Source organism: Corvus hawaiiensis, chromosome 2 (genome assembly GCF_020740725.1).
Source record: "Corvus hawaiiensis isolate bCorHaw1 chromosome 2, bCorHaw1.pri.cur, whole genome shotgun sequence".
In the NCBI taxonomy this organism is placed as follows: Eukaryota; Metazoa; Chordata; class Aves; order Passeriformes; family Corvidae; genus Corvus; species Corvus hawaiiensis.
The window spans coordinates 13821117-13847667 of NC_063214.1; the positions used below are offsets into that span (position 1 = coordinate 13821117).

Here is a 26551-nt window from a genome sequence, read left to right on the forward strand (position 1 = left end):
AACATGTCCGGCACAGCGGCGCTCAATGGTGGCGTGACCTCATTCAGGCCACGGTAGTCCACCGTCAGCCTCCGTTCTCCACTGGACTTACGCACTGGCCATATAGGGCTGTTGAAAGGTGAATGGGCCTTGCTGACCACCCCTTGGCTCTCCAGTTTGCGAATCATCTCATGGATGGGAACCACAGAGTCTCTGTCGGTGTGGTATTGCCAGCGGTGCACTGTTGCTGTGGCGATTGGCACCTGTTGTTCTGCAACTCTTAGCAGTCTCACGGCAGAGGGGTCATCTGAGAGGCCAGGCAATGTACTCAGTTGTCTGATATCTTCTGTCTCCACAGCAGCTATCCCAAAAGCCCAACGATGTCCTTTTGGGTCCTTGAAATATCCATTTCTGAGATAGTCTATGCCGAGAATGCACGGGGCCTCCGGGCCAGTCACGATGGGGTGTTTCTGCCACTCGTTCCCAGTTAAACTCACTTCAGCTTCCAGTACAGTCAGCTGCTGGGATCCTCCTGTCACCCCAGAAATAGAAATGGGTTCTGCTCCCACATACCTTGATGGCATCAGAGTACATTGAGCACCGGTGTCAACCAAAGCCGTGTATCTTTGTGGGTCAGATGTGCCAGGCCATCGGACCCACACAGTCCAAAAGACCCGATTCTCCCTTTCCTCTACCTGGCTAGAGGCAGGGCCTCTCTATTCCTGGTCATGTTGCATGTTGCTCCCTTCCAGTGAATACGTTCCTGAGGTCCCTTCAAGAGGATCGGTCATATTATCATTCCGGTACCGTCTGGAGTTCTGTGTGCGAGAGACCGGAGCAATGTTGACTCTAGATGCGCTTCTTGTGGTAGTTGTCCCTCTTTTTAGTTCACGTACCCGAGCTGCTAAGGAGGAGGTGGGTTTTCCATCCCACTTACTCATGTCTTCTCCATGTTCCTGAAGGAAAAACCAGAGGTTACCTCGTGGGGTGTATCCTCTCTCCCTGGTTGGGGGTCGCTGGCTCCTAATGGCAGAGACTCTTGTTGGTTCTGGCGAGATCTGGTAAATCTCTTCCTTAAGTTCCTTTTTCAGTTTCTGATGGCCTTCTTCAATCAAGCTCCGGACTTGCTCAGCCGAAAGACTTGTTTCCACGGATGAGACATGGGTGCGAAACGGGGCTGTGACGGTGTCCTCGTAAATCCTCAGTTTGTTCACCAAGACGCCCACCCTGTCCTCGCCTTCCCTCCATTGCAGCGTTGCCAGGTAACGGGAGTATATCTCTGGTCCAAGGCGTGCGAACCTCAACCACATCTGTGACGTGCACTGGACACCATCTGGGCTCTTAGGAAATCTCTCATCTTCTGAGAAAATGATCTCCAGCACAGCCAATTCCCTCAGGCACCGGATACCTTGTTCCATTGTGCTCCATTTTCCTTGGTGCACCTGGAGGTCTTCTTTACAAAGGTACCCGTCCCTTACACTTGTAAGCAGTCGCCGCCAGAGGCTGAGAGTTTCTTGGGTTCTCCCGATCCCCTGGTCAATGACCACATCCCGGGACAGAGATCCCAGTTGCCTGGCCTCACTTCCATCCAGAATGGTGTCATTGGCTGCAGCGTCCCAGATGCGGAGCAGCCAGGTCAGGATAGACTCGTTCGTCTGGCGGGTGAATTCCCTCCGCAGGTCTCGCAGCTCACCCAGGGATAGCGACCGAGTGATGATCTCTGGCTCTGCCTCTTCTGCTGGGTGCGAAGGTCCTGCTGCATCCTCGTCAGTCACTATGCGGACTGATTTGCTTTTTGATTTCTTCTTCTGCACGGGGGCAACTGCAATTGGTTTAGGCTGTTCTGGTTCAGTGATGGTTTGCATGGGGACGCTGACAGTGCTTTTGGTTCCTTTCTCCTCTGAGTCAGTCTGCGTAGACATGGACGCTGTTGTTTTACATTTGGTTCCTTTCTCCTCTGTGACAGTCTGTGTAGAGATGGACACTGTTGCTTTTTGTTTGGTTCCTTTCTCCTCTGTGTCAGTCTGCGTAGAGATGGATGCGGTTGCTTTGCTCTTGGTTCCTTTCTCCTCTGTGACGGTCTGCGTAGAAATGGATGCGGTTGCTTTGCTTTTGGTTCCTTTCTCCTCTGTGACGGTCTGCGTAGAAATGGATGCGGTTGCTTTGCTTTTGGCTCCTTTCTCCTCTGTGACGGTCTGCGTAGAAATGGATGCGGTTGCTTTGCTTTTGGCTCCTTTCTCCTCTGTGACGGTCTGCGTAGAAATGGATGCGGTTGCTTTGCTTTTGGCTCCTTTCTGTGTGACAGTCTGTGTAGACATGGTATTTGCTGCTTTGCTCCTTTTTACCTCCTCCTCAAGCAGACGTTGCACCACACTAAGTAGTGTTTTGTTTCTAAGCATGGTGTACACAATGCAGGCCATAGAGAAAAAAGAGAAGAGAACTGATAAGAAGATTATACCATCCTTAACATCCAGAGGGAACTCAATTTTTTCAAAAACTGCTGTGCCTGGCCTGAAAGGCTGGAAGAAACCACTCTCTACTCCTCCCACCAGGGGCTGGCTGTGATTGTTGAAGAGGTCCCAGACATAGGAGCCCAGACTAGGACAGCCAAACAAAATTGAGTATATATTCCAAATGGTATTCATCGCCTCACAGGTTATTATGCTATAGACATAATAAACCAATAAAGCAATTCTCATACCATTCCCTGGTTTTAACAGGAGTAATACAACAGGCAGGTAGTACCCCATGTGAGGAAAAATATAGAGAGCAAGATACAGTACCCATGTAGACAAGCTGAGCACCATGGTGAATAGATTTCTGTTTATACAAAATTGTAATTCTGACCTTTTCTCAGAGCAAGCCCCACACTGGGCGCCAAATTATGTACTAGTTTGAAAACAAACCAGTGGGAGACACCAAGTCAGAATAACAATTTAATGGAAATTAAAGAAAAGGGGAAAAAAGGTAAAAGAAAACACTGTCAAACTGACAGAGTCAAGGTACAACCTGACACCCTGTTAGGCAGGGTGGTGGTAGCAGTCTGGTAGAAATGGTGGCTGCAGTCCTCTGAAGCAGTGATCCTGTAGTAAAACAGTCTGCTCTTCCTCAGGAAGTCCAATGGTGGCTGTGTAGCTCCTGTCCTCTGGAAATCCAGTGGGAAGCCGGTGTCTCTGGTGTTCAGCCTCAGCTTATATCCACGATGGGATGCTTGGTTCCTCCCTCTGGGTGGAGCATCTCACAATGGGGTAATGAGTCATGAGGCAAAGTGTTGATTAGGCTCATTAACAGAAGATAGTCCGGAGGGAGTTATCTCTGAGTCAGGCGGCAGGACAATGATGGGCAATTAACAACAGAAAGATAGTCTGGGGGGAGGAGGCAAGGAAACACTGCCCCGCCTGATTTCAACAGCTGATGGGGATGGTAATAGAATACACTGCAACCCAGGACACAAGGCCTAAATGCCATTCCTTCTGTTGCTGACTTTAGCTTACATATTGTTCTGCTTTAACTTATTTGTTACTTACATGTACATTTCATAGAAGCTACTGTATTTGTAGCAACAGTTGCCGTGCAATTGCAATGGCTGCTGTAACTAGCCAACTTCTTGGGTTTTTTTCCATGTCACCTAATAACTTCTCAAGTCTAAGGCTAATTGTAGCATTTTTCTAGTGAGAACTGAGGGAAAGGAATGCATTACACCTTTTGTTGCAAAGATCTCTTGTTTTTAATTCAGTCAGGATATGTTGATTCCATAACTATGTGATCTGATTTCTTGCCCTGTCTTTATTACAGTACTATCTATCTTTAAGCAACTACATTTTCTTTTTTTTTCCAGAGAAATCCCTTAATGTGTACATCACATTAGAAACAAACATTGAACATCTCCTTTGTAGAATGTGCTTGAAGCAGACATTTTTGTGAGAATGGGTTATGTATTGTTTAAGAGTGGGCAAACTGTTGGCTCCTAATAAGAGACATGTTTATGTAGTGTTAGTTCTCTTAGTTATTGTTGTATTAGTTGTATTTGAAGGGCAGTGTGTTTAGCATTCAACAGAAACCTTGCATACAACTTTTGGCCTGAATTTTGAGAAACATGTTCTTTGGATTTAGATTATAAATGCCAAGTAGTTAGATGAATGCTGGCTCAATCCAATACCCTTCTGCAGTTTGAAGGACCACTGGGGCTGTTACCTGATTTTGAAGGAAGAATTTTAGCAGTGATTTCACCTGTTTTTTTTTTTTTTTTCTTCCCCTCAGTATCATGTCTTCTGCTGCTGTTCCCCAGGCAGCTTGTATGTACCTTTCAATGAGGGTGTCCATGTTCAGTTACTGTCTTGGCATGTTACCAACTTGTGCTGACTACCAAGCAACAATGAAGAAATGCTGTTTTTAAAAGTGTCTTCCTCAGCAAAACCAAAATGGAATATAATGAGGAAATATGAGGCATTCTTGGCATGAGTGCTTCTTTTCAGAAACATTTCTGATGTTTGTGACTTTAACTTCAAGTTTGCAGGTTTTGACAGATGTGAGCCTTAAGTAATTTTTTTGCCTCTGTAGTGTGTCTGATTTACTGTTCTATAATGAAAGGCTGCCCAGTGGAGGAAGGAGAAACAAGTTAGATTTTCATGTTAGAAAGATCACATAGACACACACAGACCAGCAGAGGCAGGAAGGCAGGAGAAAACTCCTGTTCCAAACCCCCGCTCAGAACAAGGTCAGCAACAGATTGCTCAGGGCTGTGCCAAATCAGGTGTTTGACATCTCCAAGGATAGAGAATCAACAGCCTCTCCAGGCAACTGGTTCCAGCGTTTGACCACCCACTGAGTAAAAAAGTGGTTTCCTATGTTTAAAAAGATTCCTGTGTTTTAGTGCACATTGCCACTTGTCTTTTGGAAATTACATTAAAACAATTTTAAATTAGTTTTAAAAAGAAAAAAAAAACTGTGCTAGTTTAAAAACAAACCAGTGGGATATCACAAGTCAGAATTATAGTTTAATAGGAAAATTAAAATAAATGCAATACTACAAGAACACTGACAGAGTCAGGATACAACCTGACAGCCTATTGGTCAGGGTGGTGGTAGGAGTCCAGATGAAGTGGTTCTGTTGATGCAGTGATCCTGCAGAAGGGTTTGGTCTTCACCTGAAGGTCCAGTGGTAGCTCTTGTCCTCTGTGAATCCAGTAAGTAAGGACTGCTTGTGTTGTTCCAAACCCCAGATTATATCCAGGTGGGAATGCTTGGCTCCTCCCCCTGGGCAGAGCATCTCACAATGGGATGGTGCAATTCTATGGGTCATGCTGTGGGTCCTTGATTGCCCATTAAACAGAGATAGTTCCCGGAGGGAGTTATCAGGGATGAGTCATGGTAGGAGATAATGAACACTGCCCCACCTGCTTTAACAGCTTGTGAAGATGATAATAGAATACATGTTTTTGGTTACATGGTAACCTAGGACAATAACCAAAAAAACCCATAGAAAAAACCCACCCGAACCAAAACACCGTAGAAGCATTTAAGTTGGAAAAGACCTGTAAGATCATCCAGTCCAACCATTTTAACTCAGCACTGCCAAGCCCACCACTAAAGCCATGTCCCTAATCTCTGCATCTCCACATCTTTTAAATACCTGCAGGAATGGTTACTCCACTGTTTCTCTGGGCAGCATTTTCCCATGCTCAACAACCCTTTCAGTGAAGAAATTTTTGTTAATGTCTAATCAAAACCTCCCATGGTGCAACCTGAGGCCATTGGCTCTTGTCCTATCACTTTTTTCTTGGGTAAAGAAATTTAATATTAAAAAAAAATTAACCCTCCCACAATGCTCATGCCCAGCCTCCCCCTTATGCTACACCTCTAGGTTGCTGCTACTGAAAACTGATTTAAGGTCTTTATTTTTCAGGTTTATCTTTATTGAGATACTTCTTGGTTTTGAGATTTACCATGTGCGTAGGAGATACTGTGAAATTAGAAATTCCCCCATTTAGTAATTTTCAGTTTGGGAAGCATGTTCCTTAATATTCATGGGCTCATCAAATACTTTTTCTTTCTGTTTATTGCTGCCAAAAAAAAAAAATCGGTGTTGGGGTCCCTCCCCTGCCGTGTAGCCCTGGGAGAGGGGCCCTGAGGGCACAGACACGGGGTTTCGCTGCCCCTGCTCAGCCTCGTTCCCATTGGTTGGTTTGTGTCCCCTGCGCGGGCAGGAGGACCCTTGGTCCCGTGACTGGGACAGTTCCTCGGCAGAGCTCCGGCCATGCGGCTGGAGAAATAAACATCTCTCTGAAACAGCTAGCAAGAATCTGTCTGTCCGTATATATTTCCTTTCCACGGGACTCCTGGTTTGATATATGCGTGTTGCAGGATCCCCACTGCAACAAATCAGATTGAGCAGATTTTGTTAAGGTGATGTTCAGCTTTGATAAGTACTATTTTGTAGTATTTTGATCATCTTATTCTATATTATTTTTTTCTCCACATGTGTATCTATATGTGCATGAGACCAATATATGATAAAGGTTCCCCAGTACATTCTCCTATAGTTAAAATATCTTAATATTCTGGTAATCAATTAATTTTAAACTTCACAGTTCTTCCCATGCATAATAAGAAGGCCTACTGAATTTAGCTAGAATAACTTAAATAGAATTAAAGATATGCATCATGTCATGCCTGACACTTTATAATTAAAGTCCCCCAGTGTTCATCGTGCCTTCCACTTACACAGATTTTAAATGAATAAATCAAGGCATATTGATTTTTTTTTCATTTGGCTATCTATTAATCTTGATTTTTTTATAAGCTTCTAAGCCAGGACTATGAATATTGAATATTCATAAATATTCTTAGGTATTCTTTAAAATATCTTTAAAATTTGGGCTTGTAAATCTATATGTAAAAATTTACCCATTATCCCATCTCTTTAGTTTTGAAGAACTGATCTTCCATTATCAACCTACCTGAAAATCTCAGTAACACTCACATTATTTATGTGTTTATTTCTAAAATGTAGTTTGCTTGACTTTTGGGGGGACATTAGCGAGTAACTTCTGTTTGAGATAAGTCTTTTGAATGTAATTGTAGCAAGCAGACTGGTTTATACTTGTTTACTGTCTCTGCTCAGATATTAATAGCTTATCTATTTTACTGTTTCTGCTGCAAGTGTCATAGAAAAGAATGTTTAAGGGAGGATTTGCTGATTATATTTCAGTATTTGTTGCACAAAACTGGATTGTGTTGGTGCTCTTTCATTGTGCATTTCACCCCTATAACATCTGTTATGGCCCAGAAGGCAGTTTGAACTTTGTGTGACTTCCAGCTCCTCTCATCAGGGAAAATGACACTTCAACAGATGTAGGAAATGAATTCATGATGACACAAAGACTGTTTTGTCTAACTAAAAATGAAACACTCTGTAATCTATAAGACAGAAACTGGACAAGGAATCCATAATAATTCAAATAAAACCTTAGAACTTTAAATCAGAACTGTATCTCTACCGACAAATCCAAATTAGGGCTAATGTGATGAAATGGAAAGTTGAGTTATACTGGAGTACTTAATTAATTTGGAAACTTTCTAACAAGCAATTATAAATTTAACACCTCTCAGTACTGTCATACCATGGAGAAGTGATGCTTTATGATTTATCAGTAGTAGTATGACTAGAAAATTGAAAATAACCAAACTCTTCTGGGTTTAAATGTTTGTTTATTGTCTTTGCAGATGTTTTTACAAAACTTGGAGACAAGCATTCAAGGAATAGAAGACAGGATGTCATTAGGCCAGTTAATATATCTTTATTCATAAGAAAAAAAATAAGGCTACATTGTTTACAGGATATTAGAATACTGTATGAATAGGAATTTTTATGTAGTTTATTAAACTGCTAAAAAAATTGAGAAAAAGCCAAAAAGTACATTTAAATGATGAAACATTAAATGGATTGCATTTAAATAGTCTGTTTGGATTAATTTTTCACTGTAGGTTCTCACACACAGAAAAAAGATTATTCTTAGCATTCTCTTTGTTCTCAGAGGATTACAAATGTATTCGGTGGTTTTAAACACTACAAGTCTCACAGACTTTACAAGCTCAACAAGAACATCATCTCCTTTTCAGTGGATAGGATGATAGCATTGTTTTCCCCATGGATAGTTCACTTGGTTATAAGACAGATGTGTCAGTATTTGGTAAAATCTTTGGGTTTTTTTCTAGCATTTCATTGTGGGGTTGCTGTTTAATTGTGATGATTTTAGTAACTATGTCATTATCTATAATGGTCATCTCTTGCGTAACATCTGACTGCATACCATTCCCTCTTCACAGGTCTATAGTGTTGGAATCTTCTTCGTTTATGTGGAAAAAAAATAAAAAAATCCACCTTAGGTGACTTAAGATATCTCCAAACATGGTTTCCATTGGAGCATTCCACCTCTCAAGTGCAAAAAACTTTAATTCAGCCTTATTTTATATTGTTTCTTAGTGGATTTCTTTAGGACAGAGGTGTATTGTTCCCAACTTTTTTGATTACTCATGGAAATGGCTTAGATCAGACCTTTGATAATGGAAATGTAACTTTATGGCTTGCATAATGATTTTTTGGTTTTGTATTTCTGATTTTGCTGAATTAGCAGTTGAGAAAGTTTAACCTAGTCAGATTTTTAAAAAGAACTCAAGCATTTGCCCTAAAATAAAAAACCCTTGAACTGTGTGATACTTAACAAGTGCATTGTATATTTATTAGTTTATGTTTCCTCATTTCAGCTTAGAGGTCCAAATGTTTCTAAAATATAGTATTAAAAAAAAAAAACAACCACCAAATGTTTTTTCAATGGTGTTTCAAAGTATATTTCAATTAGAAATTACTAGAATTTTAAGAGAAAATCCATTTCTGGAAGGGTTGTGTTAGTGTAATTTTCATTCAAAGCCCATTCACTTTTATCTGGGCATCAGTGGACTTAAACATAATATTCTTGGAATCCTGCATAATAGAGGGTAGAAAGATTAACTGGGTGAGTGGTTGCTCTGGGATTGAATTTGATACCTACTAAAAACATACTAATTTCTTTGTGCTCAAGGATAATGAAGCCTAGTTTTCTAAGCATATATTAAATACTAGTTAAATCATTTACTGAAAGCAAAATCACATCACCTAAGTAGGTTTGCTTACTAAATGAAGTGAAAGAACACCAACGGCCAAGGATATAGTTATCATCAGAGAACTCATGCTAAACAGAATTAGGACCTTCCCAAAGAAGACAGTCCTCTCAGCTCTGTCTTGCAGTCTACTTGTTTTTCTTAGCAGCCAGTGCCAAAGCTATCCAAATTAGTGTCTGTAGCTGTCATTGCTTCCCTTAGCTCCATGTTGATCCCAAGTTAGGCCTTGCTTTGGCTTCAGAGCTGTGTCCTTTCCTTTTTACTGCCTTCCCATTAACCTTTCCTCTTCAGTGAATTTGCAGTCCAACAGATTTAGAAAGACAAGACCCCTCCACAGATGAGTGATGTCTAATGGCTCAAAAGTAAATTCCAAAAGTTATTCAGATGTATTGATGTAGCATAAAACTGTTCAACTATGTTGTACCCAATTTATATTGTGGAAACTAGAACAGAATATGATATGGTTTTTTTATTGATGTCTTTCCAATACAGACAAAAGGAAGTTTTTTCAAGTTTTATGTGTGTTTGGGTGGGATTTTTTTTTTTTTTTTAAGAAACGGAATTATTAAGAAGATGCTGGATAGGTTTATTAGATGAAGCAGAGCTTTACTCAGTATTTTTTTCAGATTTTATCAAAATATCATCCCCATTACCTTTTTAGTACCTTATATTTAAATGTACATTTATATAGCATACAGTTTGAATGTGTTTTAATATATTGCTGAGGGACAGTAGAAGTACATGTGAGTGACTTACTGCTACCATTTTTCTAACCTCTCACTGATGACACCTCACTTCTGTTGCATCAGGTGATTATGTGTGCAAACACCTATGGTAGATTTGTGATGTTAGTTCTGAAATCTGAAGGCTACTGCTGCTAATGGGACTGAAATCAATTAGTCTACTAAATGTTAGTCCTTATGAATGCAGTCATCTGTCTCCATATTTAACAGTACAAATGGACCTCTCATTACCGTTCTTACTTATATTCCTAAGTGATTTTTAAACCCATTAAGGAATAATTCAGCAGAATCCTCTTAGTGTATTACAACTGATAATAATTCCTTCTTAATGACTCTGATCAAAAGGGAAGGGATTGGTTGTATCACCTAGTTCTAGTAGTGCTCTTTTATTTTGCTGTGAAATTGGACATGTACCAAAGACTGAGGGAAGCCCCAAATGACTTCACTTTTTCCCAGAACATCTGTACTACAGTAGCATTACACTCCCCAGACTTCTACTCGAAGAGATCTTTTACATCTTGCCTTTTTCCTTTTTTTTTTTTAATAGGTAGTTAGGTGATATTCTTGGAAACATGGGAAGAGAAAGTATTTTTTGAGATCTAACAAGAAGGTACTACTTATTTCTGGGTTTAATTTAACACAGATAACACCTCTACTAAATTTTTGCACTATCTTCACTGATCTGATAAAATAAGCATTCGCCTGTGTATTTAAAGAGATTCACAACAGCCTGGTGCAAAGAACTCAATATTTTTAGTAATCCATTAGTGAGTGTAGAGTAATAATTTGAGTTGTGAGTACATCGCTGCCATCTTCATCAGAGCTTATACTATCTGTAGTTCTTGAGACAGATTTGGAAGTAAGGCAAAATTTTCTGAATGTGTTGTCACTTTGCAATATTTTGTTTTCAGTAAGTGACAAGTGAGTCTTCTCCTAGCTTCATACTTGAATATTTTCCTGACCACTAAAAAGCACAGATTTCTAGATTAATAACTCGGGCAATATTTTTTCTTCTAGGTTGCATTAAGCAATATTTTTCTATTTACGTGAAGCAGAGCTGGGAAAATGATGAGGCTGGGAAAATGGGACAGATGGTCTTATATTTTTCTATTTTGTAAATATTCAAGTATAATATGTAGAAAAAAAATATTTCCTTTTGGTTTCGGAGATGTAGCTAGCATATCTCCACAGAGTTTATGGTTACACTTATGCTAAGAAATTTAATTGGATTTGAGCCCTTTGCCAAAGCTGTGTTACAATTGGAAATATCTATTTAATTGATGAAGGAAAAATATTCTTTTGCTTTTTCGCCTCTCATGCCATCTCTTGCATTCTACCTGACATGTATTACCTAATCTATTGTATTTCTATAGTTCAACATCAGTTATTACAGTTATTGGAAGTAAGCAATGGAATTGTCCTTGAAGCAATACTGCTGAAATGCTAACATATATATTTCTGAAGCAAATGTACAAGACTGCTCTTTAAAAGAATATGCTACCAGAAAAATGGTATCATAGGACCTAAAAAGTGAGTCTGCAATATGAAATAAACGTCTGAGCACTTGAAGTTCTCCCATGGCTGTATTTATTAGTACCTTGGTTTCCAACCAGCCATCATAGGTCTTGAGGCTATAGTGAAGCTTTACCTGACAGGTAAATAAAGAAATGAGGCTTGGAGTAGCCTGCTGGATGATTTATTACTCCTTGATTCTTATTACAACATAAAGTAAAACTTTGTGCTAAACATTTCCTTTCTTACATGTAAGTTTGGCTTTTGCTTCTGGTACCATAAATGTAAAGACCATAGATGAGAACAAGCAGACTCTTCCTCTGTCAGGGCTCTCTGTGTCCTAAAGGAGCCTTCACTGTGCTCCTCACTGTGGCACTGGAAATGCCACTAGTCCCTGCTCCCTAGTACTAGAATCAACATTTTTATGGTCTGCTTCAGCTTCTTTCTGGACTCTAAGCAGTCCTGCCATCTTCCTGGTTGTCTTTATGGACTGAGAAGTTTTGTTTTTAGCAGAGCACGCACAGATATTTACCTTTGCCCAAGGCAGGATATATTCTTGTGGCTTTTTGTGGTTTTTATTCTTAGCTATTTTCTTCCAGGGGCAGGGCATAAGATATCAACACTCACTAAAAAAAATGCAATTGAGGTGATCTTCTCAGGAAAAGCGTTGACAATTCAGGACATCTCATGAAAAATATTATGTACTGTACAGATATTTAATGTTTAATTTTGTTTGCTGCTTGGAAATTTTTGTGGAAAATAGCCAGTTCTGTTAAATTTAGGTTGGCAAACTGATGCTGAAGTAATCTTCGGTTTTCTTTGCCTTTTTTTGGTGTAGCTTTTGATATGACTATTGAACCAAAAATTCACATCTTGTCTAATTCTTGCTTATCTAGGCTAATTACATGAAAGTTAATAGCAAATCTATTTAATTGCACTTTTCTCTTAATTGTGATAAGTTTTCTTGTTAATATCTGTGGATAGTTCTTTGCTGATAGTTTTTCTGTGCTCAGCTTTTCTTGAATTTTTGCTATCAACAGAACTGAATAGTTGTGGGTTTTAGCATGTTTTGAAGTTATGTCATATTCATGGGTAAAATCTGTCACTTAACAAAAAAAAAAAAGCTAGAGACTTTGGGAAAACACCCTTCTGCCTCTTTCCCAGACTCGAGATACCTCTCCTCCCTGTCCTGGCCTTCACTCCCCTTACTATCACCTCCCATGCAGGTAACAGTCCATTCAATGAGGTGCTGGATAATGCAGGAGGCTGGGGTGAGGATGCAGTGGTTTCTTTCTGCCATTCCTTCTTTTTCCCTCTTTTCTTCCATGGCTCCTTTTGCCTAACTCATTTCCTCTGTTCTGTTGTGGGTTATCCACAGTCTTTTCGGGATGTGTTTGCTCTCTCATGGGCTCATGCATTGGCCAGAGTCCTGGAGTGTTACCAACTGTGTCATGGAGCAGCTCTTATCACTTTGGCCTTCTTGTCTCTCTCTTTGGCATTTTAAGATGTGCTACAAACTCCTTCAGCCCTCTCAGTTGTGTCCTGCAGGGAGTCCATCCTGACCCAGCTAGAACTGGCTGTATCTGTTACAGTACAACCTCTGACCTCCCTCGCCTGTAACCATCCCACTACCAAAGCCTTGCTTTTTATATCCAATACACTTGAATATGAGAATATTGTGGGAGGGAGTGTCAAAAGACTTGATAAAATCAAGCTTATTGGTACCCACTGTTTTTCTTTTGTGCACAAAACTAATAACTTTATCCTAGAAGGTGGTGGAGTTGGTCAGGCGCGATTTACCCTTGGTCAGTCTGTGTGTTACAAATCACCTTTTTCTCATTGAATTTCTAGTTTTATGTTCATGTATAGTTCTATCATGTTTTCTTTTTTTTTTTCTTTCCCTTTCTTCTTTAATTTTTTCCTCAGGTTTGGGAGATAAATCTGTTATCATTGTGTAACATCCTTATTTAGATTGTATTCTCTATCACTGTATGTACTTTAGTTCAAAATAAAACAATGTTTAGTTGAAATTTCGTACTTGTTGAACAGGTTCTACATATAGAATGAAAACAATATAAAACCTGACAATATAAGATTTAAACTGAAAAATGCCCAAATGAATTTACAACCTACTTTATATTTTTCAGCTTTACTTCAAGTTACAATTTCCCTTAGCAAAGTTGAGCTCAGTGTGGGTGAATCCAAGTTCTTCACATGCACAGGTATGTGTTAATTTTATTTGTAGGTATACAATTTTTGTTAAATTTTGAACTTTCTATTTATTTGTAACTGAATTAGTTGATACACAATATTAAATCAACATATCGTTGTATATTCACGTTGACTTGTGAGAACTGTAGTAAATACTAAAACTTCGCTGGCTTCACATTTCCAGTGTAGGATCTCTTTATTTCACACACTGAATCAGTTTGAATTTTCTTTATCAGTACAGGTACTTTATATCTGTTAGGATGCTTTTTTAGTTAAAATATTTTCACTTATTTAAACTAAGGAATTAAATCCTCTCCAACCCAATGAGACAACCAAGGAGATTTTTTCTGGTGAGGCAGTAATCAGGAGCAAATAAATCAGCTGCAAATTTGCATTTGCAGCTGATTTATATAGATCCTTACTGAGTTTAGATCTTCCATTGACAGTGACACATGGCCTGACTACACTGACAGTGCAATTGCCTGATGATTTGACCTGTTGATCCAGTCACTGCTGGACAGCCTTTTCTTTCCTATAAGACTTTGTACTTTTCTGTGGGTTTTTTTTCCCCTTTCGAGATCCTTGAGCTGCTATTTACCCTGTCTCAATAATTGTACATCTGCCTGCAGTTTTGTCCTGCTTGTCTTTCTTACAAGTCTCATAATTTAGCAATTAGCTGACATTATAGAATCACAGAATCACTTAGGTGGAAAAGACCTCCAGGATTGTCAAGCCCATATTTTGATGGACCACCACCTTGTCAACTAGACCATGGCACTGAGTGTCACATCCAGTTATCCCTTGAACACCTCCAGGGTGATTTCATCACCTCCCTGGGCAGACAGTGCTTGACAACACTTTCCATGAAAAAATTCTTCCTGAATTTTGCATGAATTCCTGACACTGCATAGACTGTGCATTGGGTAGGCATATGCGTTGCATGATATCCTTCTACATGTCTAAATTTGGATTGGTTTTGGTTTTGTTTGTAGCCATTGGTGAGCCTGAGAACATAGATTGGTACAACCCACAAGGAGAGAAGATTGTTTCTAGTCAAAGAGTGGTTGTTCAGAAAGAAGGCGTTCGATCGCGTCTAACCATTTATAACGCAAACATAGAAGATGCGGGTATATATCGGTGCCAAGCAACAGACGCTAAAGGACAAACTCAAGAAGCTACTGTAGTTTTGGAAATTTATCGTAAGTAAAATACTATCAATTAACAAAAAAGCGCCTATGTTTTAAAAGCCCCTAGCATAGGTATTACCGCAGTCCTAGGGTATATCACCGTGTCCCGCAGCCGTAGGGAGGAGGAGGAGAGAAGATCCAGCAGGCAGGAATTGTGCAGCAAGATTGATTTATTTAATTATTTTACAAACTCTTTTATAGACTTTTTGTTCATAGTCTAATTGGAAAAAGGATCAGCCACCCCTTGGGGTGATTGGCTAGAATCCTAAAACATCCATTGTCAAAACATTTTTCTACTGTACCCTAAACAAGACTTTTCAAGGCTGCAGGTGTTTGGTTGTTTACAGAACTCTGCTACCTCTTCTGTGAGAGAGAAAAGTCTCTCACGGACTTAGAAAATAGCAAGAAAATCCTTGCTAGCAGCATTTTTGTATCCACACATAGGGAAAGTAAAGCCACTCAAAATATCATCCCAAGCTCTGAAATTTATCTTCCAAATAATTGCATCTCCTGCAGTTTAGTTAGGAGACATTATGACAAAGATTTAAATTAGGTGGAGGGCCACTTACAAGTATTGTAGATTGCTTTTCCTCTGTATGTTAGAATGTAATCTTATGAGGGTGCGCAGTATGCCCCACAAAGAAATGAGAAAATACGAGGAGAAAGATCAGCATAGTTCATATAACAAGCATGTGTACAATTTACAAGTTACACAATATTACAAATATGTGCATAAATAAAAGTGCAGGAAGTGCAATAGATGACATATAAAAAGTGGAGTTTTTACTGAATTAGTTACTTTAATCTCTGTCTTTTGCTATTCTTGGCATTGTGAAAGAGTTTTGACATAAAGCATTGAAGCTTAGCATGAAAAGTAACCAAAATGAATTTCAATTACAACCAACTACTTGAGTATATTTGAAAAAGAAATACATTCTATTGTACTGAGAGATTCTCTGAGAGATTTGAGTAGTTTTTCTCTCAGTGTTGAATAACTACATTTTATCGCATTCTTTAGATCAAATATAAATGCCTAAAAACTGTACATTAAACAAGCACAGTGAATGTGTAAGGCAGGGTCTTTGCTGATGAAAGGATATGCCAGCAGCCCTTCAGGTCAGTTAGGATCTAATTTCATTGGATTTCATTGGAAAACAGTTTTTTCAATGTGAAGGAATTACAATGAGACAGAAAATACAGAGTAGAATGGTAAGGCACTGCTTCTGAGAGGTAGAGAGAACTCAGATAACAAAAGACATACAATTTAAAAAAAATCTTCTGATAAAACAGCCAGTAAAAGGGTGATAGCAGTTAGAAGTGATTACATGGCAGCTTGAAAGCTCACAGTTCAAAGGATTTCAATTTTTTGGGAATTCATTTATATGCATAAAACTGCCAGTTACTCCATTAGCAGAGTGCTGAGCAAGGTAGAAGTCTTTAGAAGCATTTGCATGTGTTAATTTTAATAATTCTGAGGTCAGAGAAACCTGAAAACCTACACAAGAAATGTCAAGGTTTGTGGGAACAGACATGTAAAATTTCTTTATTCATATTTGTGATGTAAGAAAAAAGCAGGATAACTTCTTGGTAGTCTTAGGGCCTGGTTCAGGACTCTTGGATGTCTGTGAGAGGTTTTTTTCTGACTTCATACAAAAATGTATGAGAGGTGTAACAACAAAACTGTGCTCCCTCTGCCATGTGTGGATTATTTGATACTCATATCAATACAAAAATTGGAAGTGAAGCTGGATCTCTGGCTTAAGGTCCCCAAAGTGTACTCTGAAATGAGTACTCTGAAATGCGTACACTGAAATGAGTGAAATGGTCATCTTTGATCTGAGAGAACATAGGTTGGTTTGTTTATTCTGTGTGCAAGAAATTCTTCCAGATTTTTATTTTTTTGTGTCAGTCAGTTGCATTGGATCTTATATAAGATCATGGATTAATGCCATCTCGGACTTCTAACAATATTGAATTTATTCAACCCATGTGGAAAATCAAATATAATTTGATTATTTGAGCTTGGAAAAATTAAAAGCTTCAGTAAACCTAAAAAAATCTCATTAATTCCTAAAAATAATGCTACAATTTCTTATGACCTAATAGTCATAACAGACTTAATAGTTTTTCACTGGCTTTTTAGGTGTTTACTCAGCTGCTGTTTTTCTCAGTCAGTGAGGCAAAAATTTTACTTTTCTAGTGAGAATTTTCCAAATTTTAAAGATTTTCATGGAAATTTTGATAGAATAAAAACACGAGGTTTTAATTCAATAACAGAATAATGAGGAATAAAACACACAAGCGAGTGAATAAATTATCAATATGAATATATAAACTTCTAAGACCTAGAGTTTCAAAACTGTGTTTTGGAACATTGAAAACAAAGAAAATACATTTATAAAACCTGCAGAATATATATAAATAAACAAAATTTTGCATAATACAAAATGATAGTAAAGTCATAGTAAAGTCAATTTTTACAGGCAGGGAATAAGTCCAGGACCATTTGAGTCATATGTTGAAAAATAGTATTGTGGAAATAATTCTGTATTATCACAATGATAAAATTTAACAGTGATATTTATCTTATTTGGTGTTACATGTAATTTTAATGCTAAGTTAAGTGTGAGACTCTTACTGCATTCTGTTTTCTTTTTTTTTCCTTTTCAGAAAAGCTCGCTTTTCGGGACATAGTATCTCCACAAGAGTTCAGGCAGGGAGAAGATGCAGAAGTTGTTTGCCGTGTTACGAGTTCACCTGCTCCCATTGTCAGCTGGTTGTATCGGAATGAGGAAGTCACAACTATTGCTGACAGTTAGTATTTTGGTAACTCTTTAAGTTATACATTCCAATTAATATTAAAACATTATTGTAAAAGAAGACTAATCACATTTTAGTGGGGGATTTTGATTAGCCCATCAGCTTAAATGTAATTGAACCAGGTTCTGTGTTCTGTAGAGAATCCGTATACAGTGTCTTTTCTTCCGGTTGGGAATTTTGTCTAGGCGTAGCATGAGTGTCCAAATGCCCAGAAGATTGATGGCAGCTCCCTCACAGGAATTCTTCTGGGCGTGCCTTGTCTGTAGGAGTTGAACACGTTTAAAACACACAGAGATGAACTTCATTGCACACCAAGCTGTGATACTGGCCCTACACAGCATTGACTTTGAGATACTTGCCCAGTTGCTCAGAGAATTCCAGGTGGAGAGGCATTTTGCATTATTGTGAGAGTTTGCTTGTATGAGGGTACGTTACCCTGTGAGTTACAGGTAACTGGGGTATAAGTAATCTGCTTAGGCCAGACTGATAAAGCCTGGGTTAAGATAAACCTCACCTTTTCCATATGCAAGTTCTAAGTCTCTGGAGAGGCAACTAATTAGGCAAATAGAATTTCTTTGACTTACCCCTGCAAAAACTTTAAATTGTTTTTTTCAGTGCTGTCTCAATAGTCATCTTTGCCAAAACATGACTTTGCACATTTTCTGGAAATGGAACTAGCATTGTTAATTAACCAGCTTTTCTAACTTCCCATCAGTTTTACCTCTGCATGTAATGAAACTCAGGGAGGCGCATGCACTTAAAATTCTTCTTTCAAAATTAATTGTAATTTTTATTTCAAAATGAAAAAGAAAAGCTGCTTGGGTGTTTTATGAAGTCAAATAAGCAAATGTGGAACAGTTAGGGGATAAAAAAAGCTTGGTTGATATTTCTGGACTCAGTCTTAGGTTCCTCTTCATTGTGAAAAAAAGTTTTGATTAAACTTCTTTCTTATTTAGCATATCCTATTTCTTCTGTCATCTAGACATGGAGACTAAAAGGAAACAGCAAACTTCAACCCTTAGATAAAAACAGTTGAAATTTTTATATATATATATATTTATATATATATATATATAATTAAAGAGTGAATGTGGGTGAGACACAGAACATTTTCAAAAGTAAGAATGCTGAAAATAAAACAAGAATTGGCAGTCTGGGAAGAAGTTTTTCAAGGATGTTAGTCAGAGCTTGAAAAAGTAGAACTGCTTCAAATATCTCAAATATTTTATTGCCATTTTCGTTTTCCAATCAATCTGTAGGATTAGTAAAGCAGATGAAGCAACATTTCCTTTCTTCAAAATCATGCACTTTGAAAACTGAGGTTTTAAAATTTTAATGCTTAAACTTGCCTTTTTTAACCATTTTCTTTCACAGTGCTAAAAGGCACAATGATAGAAACCAGTTTTAATTAAAGTAGTAGAATACTTCCCTTACGTTCTGATCTAGAATAGTATTCAATCACAATTCCAGTCATGCTTGGGAGGAAGCAGTTTTAAATCACATAAAAATAGGACACTGTAAGCTTTGTGGGTTTTGTTTATATCTGTATGGGTTTATAATAAAGGTGAAAACCAGCATGCCCACTGTCTTACAGCTAAGAAATTTTCTCCATGCCTTGTGAAATAAAAATGACTCTGTTTTGTATTATAATTTCAGTTTCAAAACCTACTGTGGATGATCAAATTCTCTCTTCTTCTAAAAGATGATTTAAGGCATACTTCTAATGAGCCAGACTAACCCTCTAGATCATATTGGGCAGGCTGTGGCAATCCAGTCCTGCTGCTTCCTTGGTGTAGCATAGTCTCTGAAAGTTCTTTTCCACTGAAAGTCAGTAGCTTGTAAAGTTCTAATTCCAGTACTGGAGGCGCGGTGACATTGCCCTGCAGAGCCCATGTAGACCATTTAAATACATTTGTTTTAACCAACATGCAAATGTGATTGCTTGCTTTAAGATGGTTAACATGCTGTGTTTATTTTGTGTTCAGAAGATATTACAGTCCATCTTGGAAAGAATGACAAGTTTGTTTGTATGAGGAACAGGTTTAATAAAGATCTTGGTCTTCAACTTTTTCCAAAAGTTTTGATATTTTATTCAACAGTTCTTTAGTCATGTCTTACTGGTAGAATGTACAGCATTTTGTTGGACACTGTGGCTCATAGCCTCGGACATACACAGCAAAATTTTCAAATCATGAGCCAGAAATACCTCTAGATTGGATTGAGTGGCACTGAAAAGACATAGGCAACCCTTCTTGTCAGCCACATCATTTAACATGGGATATGACTGAAGGGGAAGGTCATGTGACTGACTGTTCTAAATCAGGCATTTGAAGTTGAGGGGGTTGAGTCCAGACAATGCAGTGATGAGCTGGAGGAGCGTAATGCCCAGTTACTGTTCAGATTCACCAACTTGAATCTGTTTAGTAAAGGGCACAATTTTTATCAAGATATCCATGGCACAGTGAATTTCTTGTATACTCATGGGAATATCTACTTTTGTATCCATATTTCTTCAATGAAAGTTGAAAAGTTATCCAGCCAATGTTTAGTTTTCTTTTTCCTGATACTAAGTGGACCCTCTTTTTTTCAGTGTTTTATAGAAATGGAGATCATCTCCAGCCCTCTCATTCATCTCACACATTACATGTTTATGTTAAAAAAAAACAACCAAAAAAACAGATTTACCAATGTTTAAAGGCTTAATGAGGGGCTCGATCTCAGCTTTTCAAAACATTTGGAGGCACAGTTCTGTGGGAATTGTGTAGGAGCAGGACAGGAAAAGATGTTCTATTTTGTATGTGGTAGGGTATAAAATGGCATTAATATTCAAGTATGACTTTAACAAACCAGACATAATTAGTGTAAATGTGTTGAGGATGTTATTGTCCTGTAAACTTCTATCGGGTGAGGCATAATTTTCTCTTTTATTCATTTCTCTCTTCATTTTATGGTAGAATTCTTGCAACTGAAAGAGAAGTCACTTGGTTGCTAGTTAAAACTGAAAGCTTCTAAATCTCATCACCCTCCAGTATTGAAAGGTGCAAACAGAACAAGAACAACAGCTGAGTAACAAGGGTTCAGGTTCTGCAAAACCCACTTCAATTCAGTGAATTGCAGGAAGTCATTCTCCCCAGAAGAGTCCATTAATATTGGCGATCTTTCTTGGATTGACCTTGGTGAGCTTCCAGGCACCCAGCCAGCCACTCTCTCACTTATCCTCCTCAAGAGGTTGACCTTGGCTGGATAGCAGCTGCCACCAAAACTGTTCTATCACCTCTTCTGCGACTGGACAGGGGAGGAAAAATATAATGAAAGGCTCATAAATAGAGATAAGGACAGGGAGAAATCACTTGCCAATTGTCATCATGGGCAAAACAGACTCGACTTGGGGAAAATGTAACTACCAATATAATCAGGGTAGGATAGTGAGAAATAAAAGTCTTAAAAATGCACCTTTCCCCCATACCTCCTTTCTTCTCAGGCTTAACATGACTCCAAACATTGTCTCTGCTGCTCCTTCCTCCTCAGGGGAGGACTCCTCACACTCTTTCTCTGCTCCAGTGGGGAGACCTGCATGAACTTCAACTATCCTTCCAACAGACTGCAGTTCTTCAAGAGCCGCTCTAGCATGGGTTCCCCAGGGGCATCCCAGTCCGGCCAGGAAACTTGCTTTAGCATGGGTTCTTCTCTCCATGTGTTCACAAGTCCTGACAGGAGCTTGCTCCAGCACGGGTTTCCCACAGGGCCACAGCCTCCTTCAGGCATCCACCTGGTCCGACCAGGTCATCCAGGGGCTACAGGTAGACCTCTGCTTCCCTGTGGACCTCTATGGGCTGCAGGGGCACAGCTGCCTCGCTGTGATTTGCACCATGGGCTGCCAGGGAATCTATGTTCTGACACCTCTTCCTCCCTCTTCACTGCCCTGGGTGTCTGCAGGGCAATTCTGCTCATGTCTTCTCACTCCTCCCCTGGCTGCAGTTGCTGTTGCACAGTAACTTTTCCCTTTGTTTAATCTGTTATCCCAGAGGTGCTACCACTGTTGCTGATGGCCTTAGCCAGTGGCAGGTCCTTCTTAGAGCCTGCTGGCAATGCTCTCTAGGACATGGGTGAAACTTCTAGAAACTTCTCAAAGAAGCCTCTTCTGCATCACTCCAGTACCAAAATATTGCCAAAAAACCTAAATACAACAAAATAGTGGGAGAAAATGAGACCAAAAGTGTGTTGGGATTAAGACAGGGAGAATGCTCACCAGCATTAGCAAAATGGATTTGATGGAGGGGAAAATTAATTTAATTTATTGCAAGTTAAATAGTGTTGGATGGTGAAACACAAAAACAGAATTAAAGCAAAATCTCCCCTCTCCTTTTTTCCAGACTCAACTTTACTCTTTCATTGCTCACTCTTCTACCTCACCCACCCCAAGGGGTGAAGGGAGATTGGGGAATGGGGCCTGTGGTCAGTCTGTAACAGTTCCAGTGTGGATCCTTTCTGTGGGTTGCAGTGGTTCAGGATAAATTTGCTGCAGCATAGAGTCTTCCATGTGTTATAAAGGGGGTATCTCCTCCCACATGCTCTTTCATGAGGCCAACACATCAACATGTAAACCTAATACACTAGTTCAGTGAAAAAGGAGAGGAAAAATTAAGTTCAGGTCCAGTTTACTTCTGCAGATTATAATTTTGCTGCTGCATGTGCAGGAAAGTGTGTGCATGGCTTTTAGAGCCTGATTTTGCAGTGCCCTTCAGCACCTCAAAATGTCTATTGAATTTCAGTTTATGCTGGCCTGAGGAAGATAGAGTGGTTTGGGGTTGATTTTGGGTGATGTCTTTGTACCCATTTCTGTGAAGTGTTAGAGGGTAGTGAAATACTTCGTTGACTAAGAGTGAATGAGAAAAGGAAGAGGAGGACGGAAGGAGGGCAAGCAAGCTTAAACATTGGGCTGTAGAATGGGCACAAAGTCAGCTGATTAGTCCAGACAGAGAGGGAAACAGCATTTTGTTGCTTATTTTATAATAAATTGCTCAATTTAATTTTTGAGGTTGTTTTTTTTTTTCATTTAATCTTTTTGTTATTCTGTGAAAATGCCTGTGAGTATTCCAATCATTTTGCAATAAATTGTAATTTAACTTACAGTTGATTGCTCCTTGGAGTAAGTAGCAAATTATGAATGGAATACCAGGATTGAATTTTAGGAAATTCAATGCATTTTGAAATGAGGAAACCCCAAATTTTTCAGCTAACATTTTACTTTTAAATGTACAAATGTTTTGTCGTTGAGCCCTCAGATTGTACAGAGAAAAAAAATAAATATTACTCATTTAAGTTAGTGTTCCTCATGTTGTCTTGATTTACTTGATTTTTGCCACTTAATTTCTTATTTTCATTTCTAGATCGATTTGCAGTATTAGCAAACAATAACCTCCAAATTCTTAACATCAATAAAAGTGATGAAGGAGTATACAGATGTGAAGGAAGAGTGGAAGCAAGAGGAGAAATTGACTTTCGGGACATAATTGTTATTGTGAATGGTAAGGAGTAAAGTTGGTGAATTGACTTCTTGCTTTATTTGATTATTATGGCCAATTTTAACATATTCTAAAAATCCCTTATTAAACTGGTTAGTATAATTGTGTTGTCTGTTTAGTATTGGTTTCCTATAAATGTAATTACTTAATATTGAAAAAAAAACCTACTATACTGTGTAAATAGAATTCATTACATTTCATAATATCAGTAAATATAAATATGTAAAGCATGGATAATTGTTATTAATCATTTACAGAACAATAATTATTTCAAGACTTGAAATTCAGATTATAGTAGTTCAGTTCACTCCATTTTTCAGTGTTTTGTCATTTACTCTTAAAAAAACGCACTTTATTTTTTCATAATTATTCACCTTCACTGTGTTAATGTACCTTATGAGCTGTCCCAAAAGTCACAGATACATTTTATTAACAGTCTTAGTTACAGATTTTTTCAAATTTTATTTCTGTCGAATAAAATATGAGAGGAGTTACCTGAAAATTTGCATTATACATTTTATTAGTTTATAATAAACCTCTAAGAAGGAAAATTAATGAATTGAGAGAAGATGGAGCATTTAACTCAACCTCTCTTAAACTCAGCATTGACCTGTTGAAAGATAACAATCTCTTCATACATTGCCTAGAAAGGACACAGTTCATAAAGGGCACTTTTTATCTCTGCAGTCTGTTTAATGTCAGCTTTTCAGTGAAATTCTGCCACAGTGCATCTTAGGTTTGGAACTTTAAATGATCTGCCCTTGACTGGTCCTTCTCAGCAAAGCCTGGTTTACATAAGTCATTATGTAAGGTGAATCCACAGTTAGTTCCAGCAGAAAGAGCAGATTCTGGCACAGGTATTTCTTAGTCCACGTTGTCAAGCAGCAATGTCTGAAGCAGAATTCTCTAGATTGTTGTAGGTGGTACATTCTGGTGCTGCATTACCACGACTCCTTTTTATGTACAATTCCAACAGTGCATCTGGTAGTATTTAAAAAGCCAAATGATTTTTTCTTCTGCTGCTATTTATGTACAGGGATATGAATCCACCTTCTAATTACCTTTCACTTCTATTTGGTATTTATATGCAGTTGAGCCAAGAGAGTCTGTATTTAACCTAAAACATTAGGTTGCAAACCATGGTCTGTCTTCACATCATTTATTCATGAATTATAAAAACAAATTTGGTTCTTCATACATTTATTATGACTCTAGGCAAGAATGTTAACACTCATCTCTAAACTTCAGTCTTGGGAGGAGAAGGAGCTGCCAAATAAGTGATTATGACATTGTTGGTCATGTAGAGTGACATCAATTAAGAACTATTTCCTGTTTTATTTATAGTAATAAATAGGTTTGCCTACATAAAGTTGAACGGATAAAACTTGGTCCAAAATAGCTTTTAGAGTAATATTAAATTCAGAAAAAAAGAAAAAATTGTAGTGTTTTTTAGTGAAAAGGAAAGCCTATAAATGAATTGGATTCAAAAAAGGAAAGGAAAAAACCAAAAAAATAAAGAAAAGGAGGATGAGTCTATAGACCACCAAAAGCTACATGGCTATATTTCCACTGCATCTCCTTTTCCAAAAGAGAAATAAGAAATAATACTTACTTTGGAGGATAATCTAAGCTTGCTATAAAAAGAAAATGTTATCATGAAAGTATTTGTATGTAAAAGTTATTCAAATTCAGAGCTTCACTGTTTATTTACTCATCTTGTAACAGTGACTGTAGAATCTACAGAAATATGCAAGATCTGTACAAACACATAACAGGAATCACAGAATAAGGTGAATTGGAAGGGACCCACAAGGATCATCGAGTCCAACATGAAAAAGCTGTCCTGATTTCAACTAAACCAGGATAGAAGTATGTAAGGTCTCCAAAGCAGGCTAAACTGTAACAAAAGAACTTAGGGATCCTTTATGAAAGCTGGCACAGCATGTTAATTACAGTAGGTTTTGGTTTGTTTTTTTTTTTTTAATTAAAGTTTGTATATGAAGAGATTGCAAATTTACTCAAAAATAATTAAAAATAAATTATGGAACAAACTTTGTTATCAGGGTAGTTTCTAATGTATGGAAATCTTTGGGAGGTTCTAATGAGTAATAAATTGACAGCTGGATTATCTCTTAGAAATCTAATGTTTATGTTTCTTTTCTACCTGCAACACTGAAGTTTTGATAGCATTTATTTTCTACTCATATTTACAGTGAGGTCTAAATGTTAGGCTTTTCTTTGGTTACAAATGGTTGACATAGAAGAGAAGGAAAGAATTCAAGTCCTCCTGTAAACAAAATTTCGTTTTCTACATGTTCTTTTGTCTCTCTTTATTTTTCCCTACTCTTGTTTATTAATTATTTTTCCCTAATTTACTACTTAGATTTATTTCTTTACTATCTGGGAAGTTCCACAAATGAAGTAGCCATCCAGAGCTCACTGAAATTAATCAAAGAGAATTGTTTACACTTATATGGGACTAAATTTTGCCACTCTGCTTTAAGTATGGAATGTGGGAGACTTGCCAGTGTATCTTCATTTCTCTTTTCCTCTTGTAGGTTCACACTTTAGCTTCAACCTACATACGTACAAGAATAAAAAGAAAACCAGGTCTATTCCTTGAAATAATGATGAGAAAAATAAAATTTGACTTTTGAAAATGGAAAATAATATTTCATTTCATTGTCATTGCAGTATCTCTTGGAAGATTGAAGCACTTTAGTGCACTGAATCAGGTCATAGTCCTGTAGTTCTTAGTGGTGAACAGTGAAGAGCCTGCTACTTCTAGTAAAGAATTATCTCTTCGTGTTCCCAACTATAATTTGAGGTCTAGACATTAGAATGCACTGCGAAATAGCCAAAATGCGTTAAAGGCTTTCTAAGTAGCATTTTGGGGTTTTTTTGTTGGAGATTGATAGATTGCTGTTGCAGAGCAGAAGGGTTTTGTATGCTGAGTAATGGCCCATGCAATTTCAGATAGGAAAGAAGTGATCTGTGAAACACTATAAAACACACCATTTAAAAGTGTGGAAAGTACATAACAACACAGAATTACTTATCATTGATAATTCTGATACATGATTTTATATTAATTTGATATATTTAAGATTCAGAAGTGTAAAGGCATAAAAGTTTATTTTCAAGAGTGGGTGAGAAAAATTTGGTGGAGTGCAATGGAAAACTAAAAGCAAGTTCATTTGGGTTGCCTGTTTCATCTTTTCTCTAGTGAAGAGTAAAGCTAAAAAGGATAACTGAGTCACTGTCATTTCACAGGATGTTCTTGCTAGCTGACCTCTATTTTGTGAAGCTCTAATCTTTTCCCTTTCATCTCACTCTCTGTGGCATTCCTTCTTTTCTACCTATCAACTTCTGTCCAATCTGCTTGGATTGTTTTTATTTGTATATTTCATAGAAT

At 38.0% G+C, this 26551-nt stretch overlaps 1 protein-coding gene across 2 annotated transcripts in view; it reads left to right on the top strand.

The window, feature by feature from the left end:
• Positions 1 to 26551, top strand: part of NCAM2 (neural cell adhesion molecule 2) — a 289433-nt gene that overhangs the window by 137536 nt on the left and 125346 nt on the right. For both annotated transcript variants that reach the window (XM_048293643.1, XM_048293644.1), the window contains exons 2-5: positions 13541 to 13615; positions 14597 to 14803; positions 17462 to 17605; positions 23002 to 23139. In XM_048293643.1, the coding sequence (XP_048149600.1) occupies positions 13541 to 13615; positions 14597 to 14803; positions 17462 to 17605; positions 23002 to 23139 (564 nt within the window). The remainder of the gene's footprint in view (positions 1 to 13540; positions 13616 to 14596; positions 14804 to 17461; positions 17606 to 23001; positions 23140 to 26551) is intronic.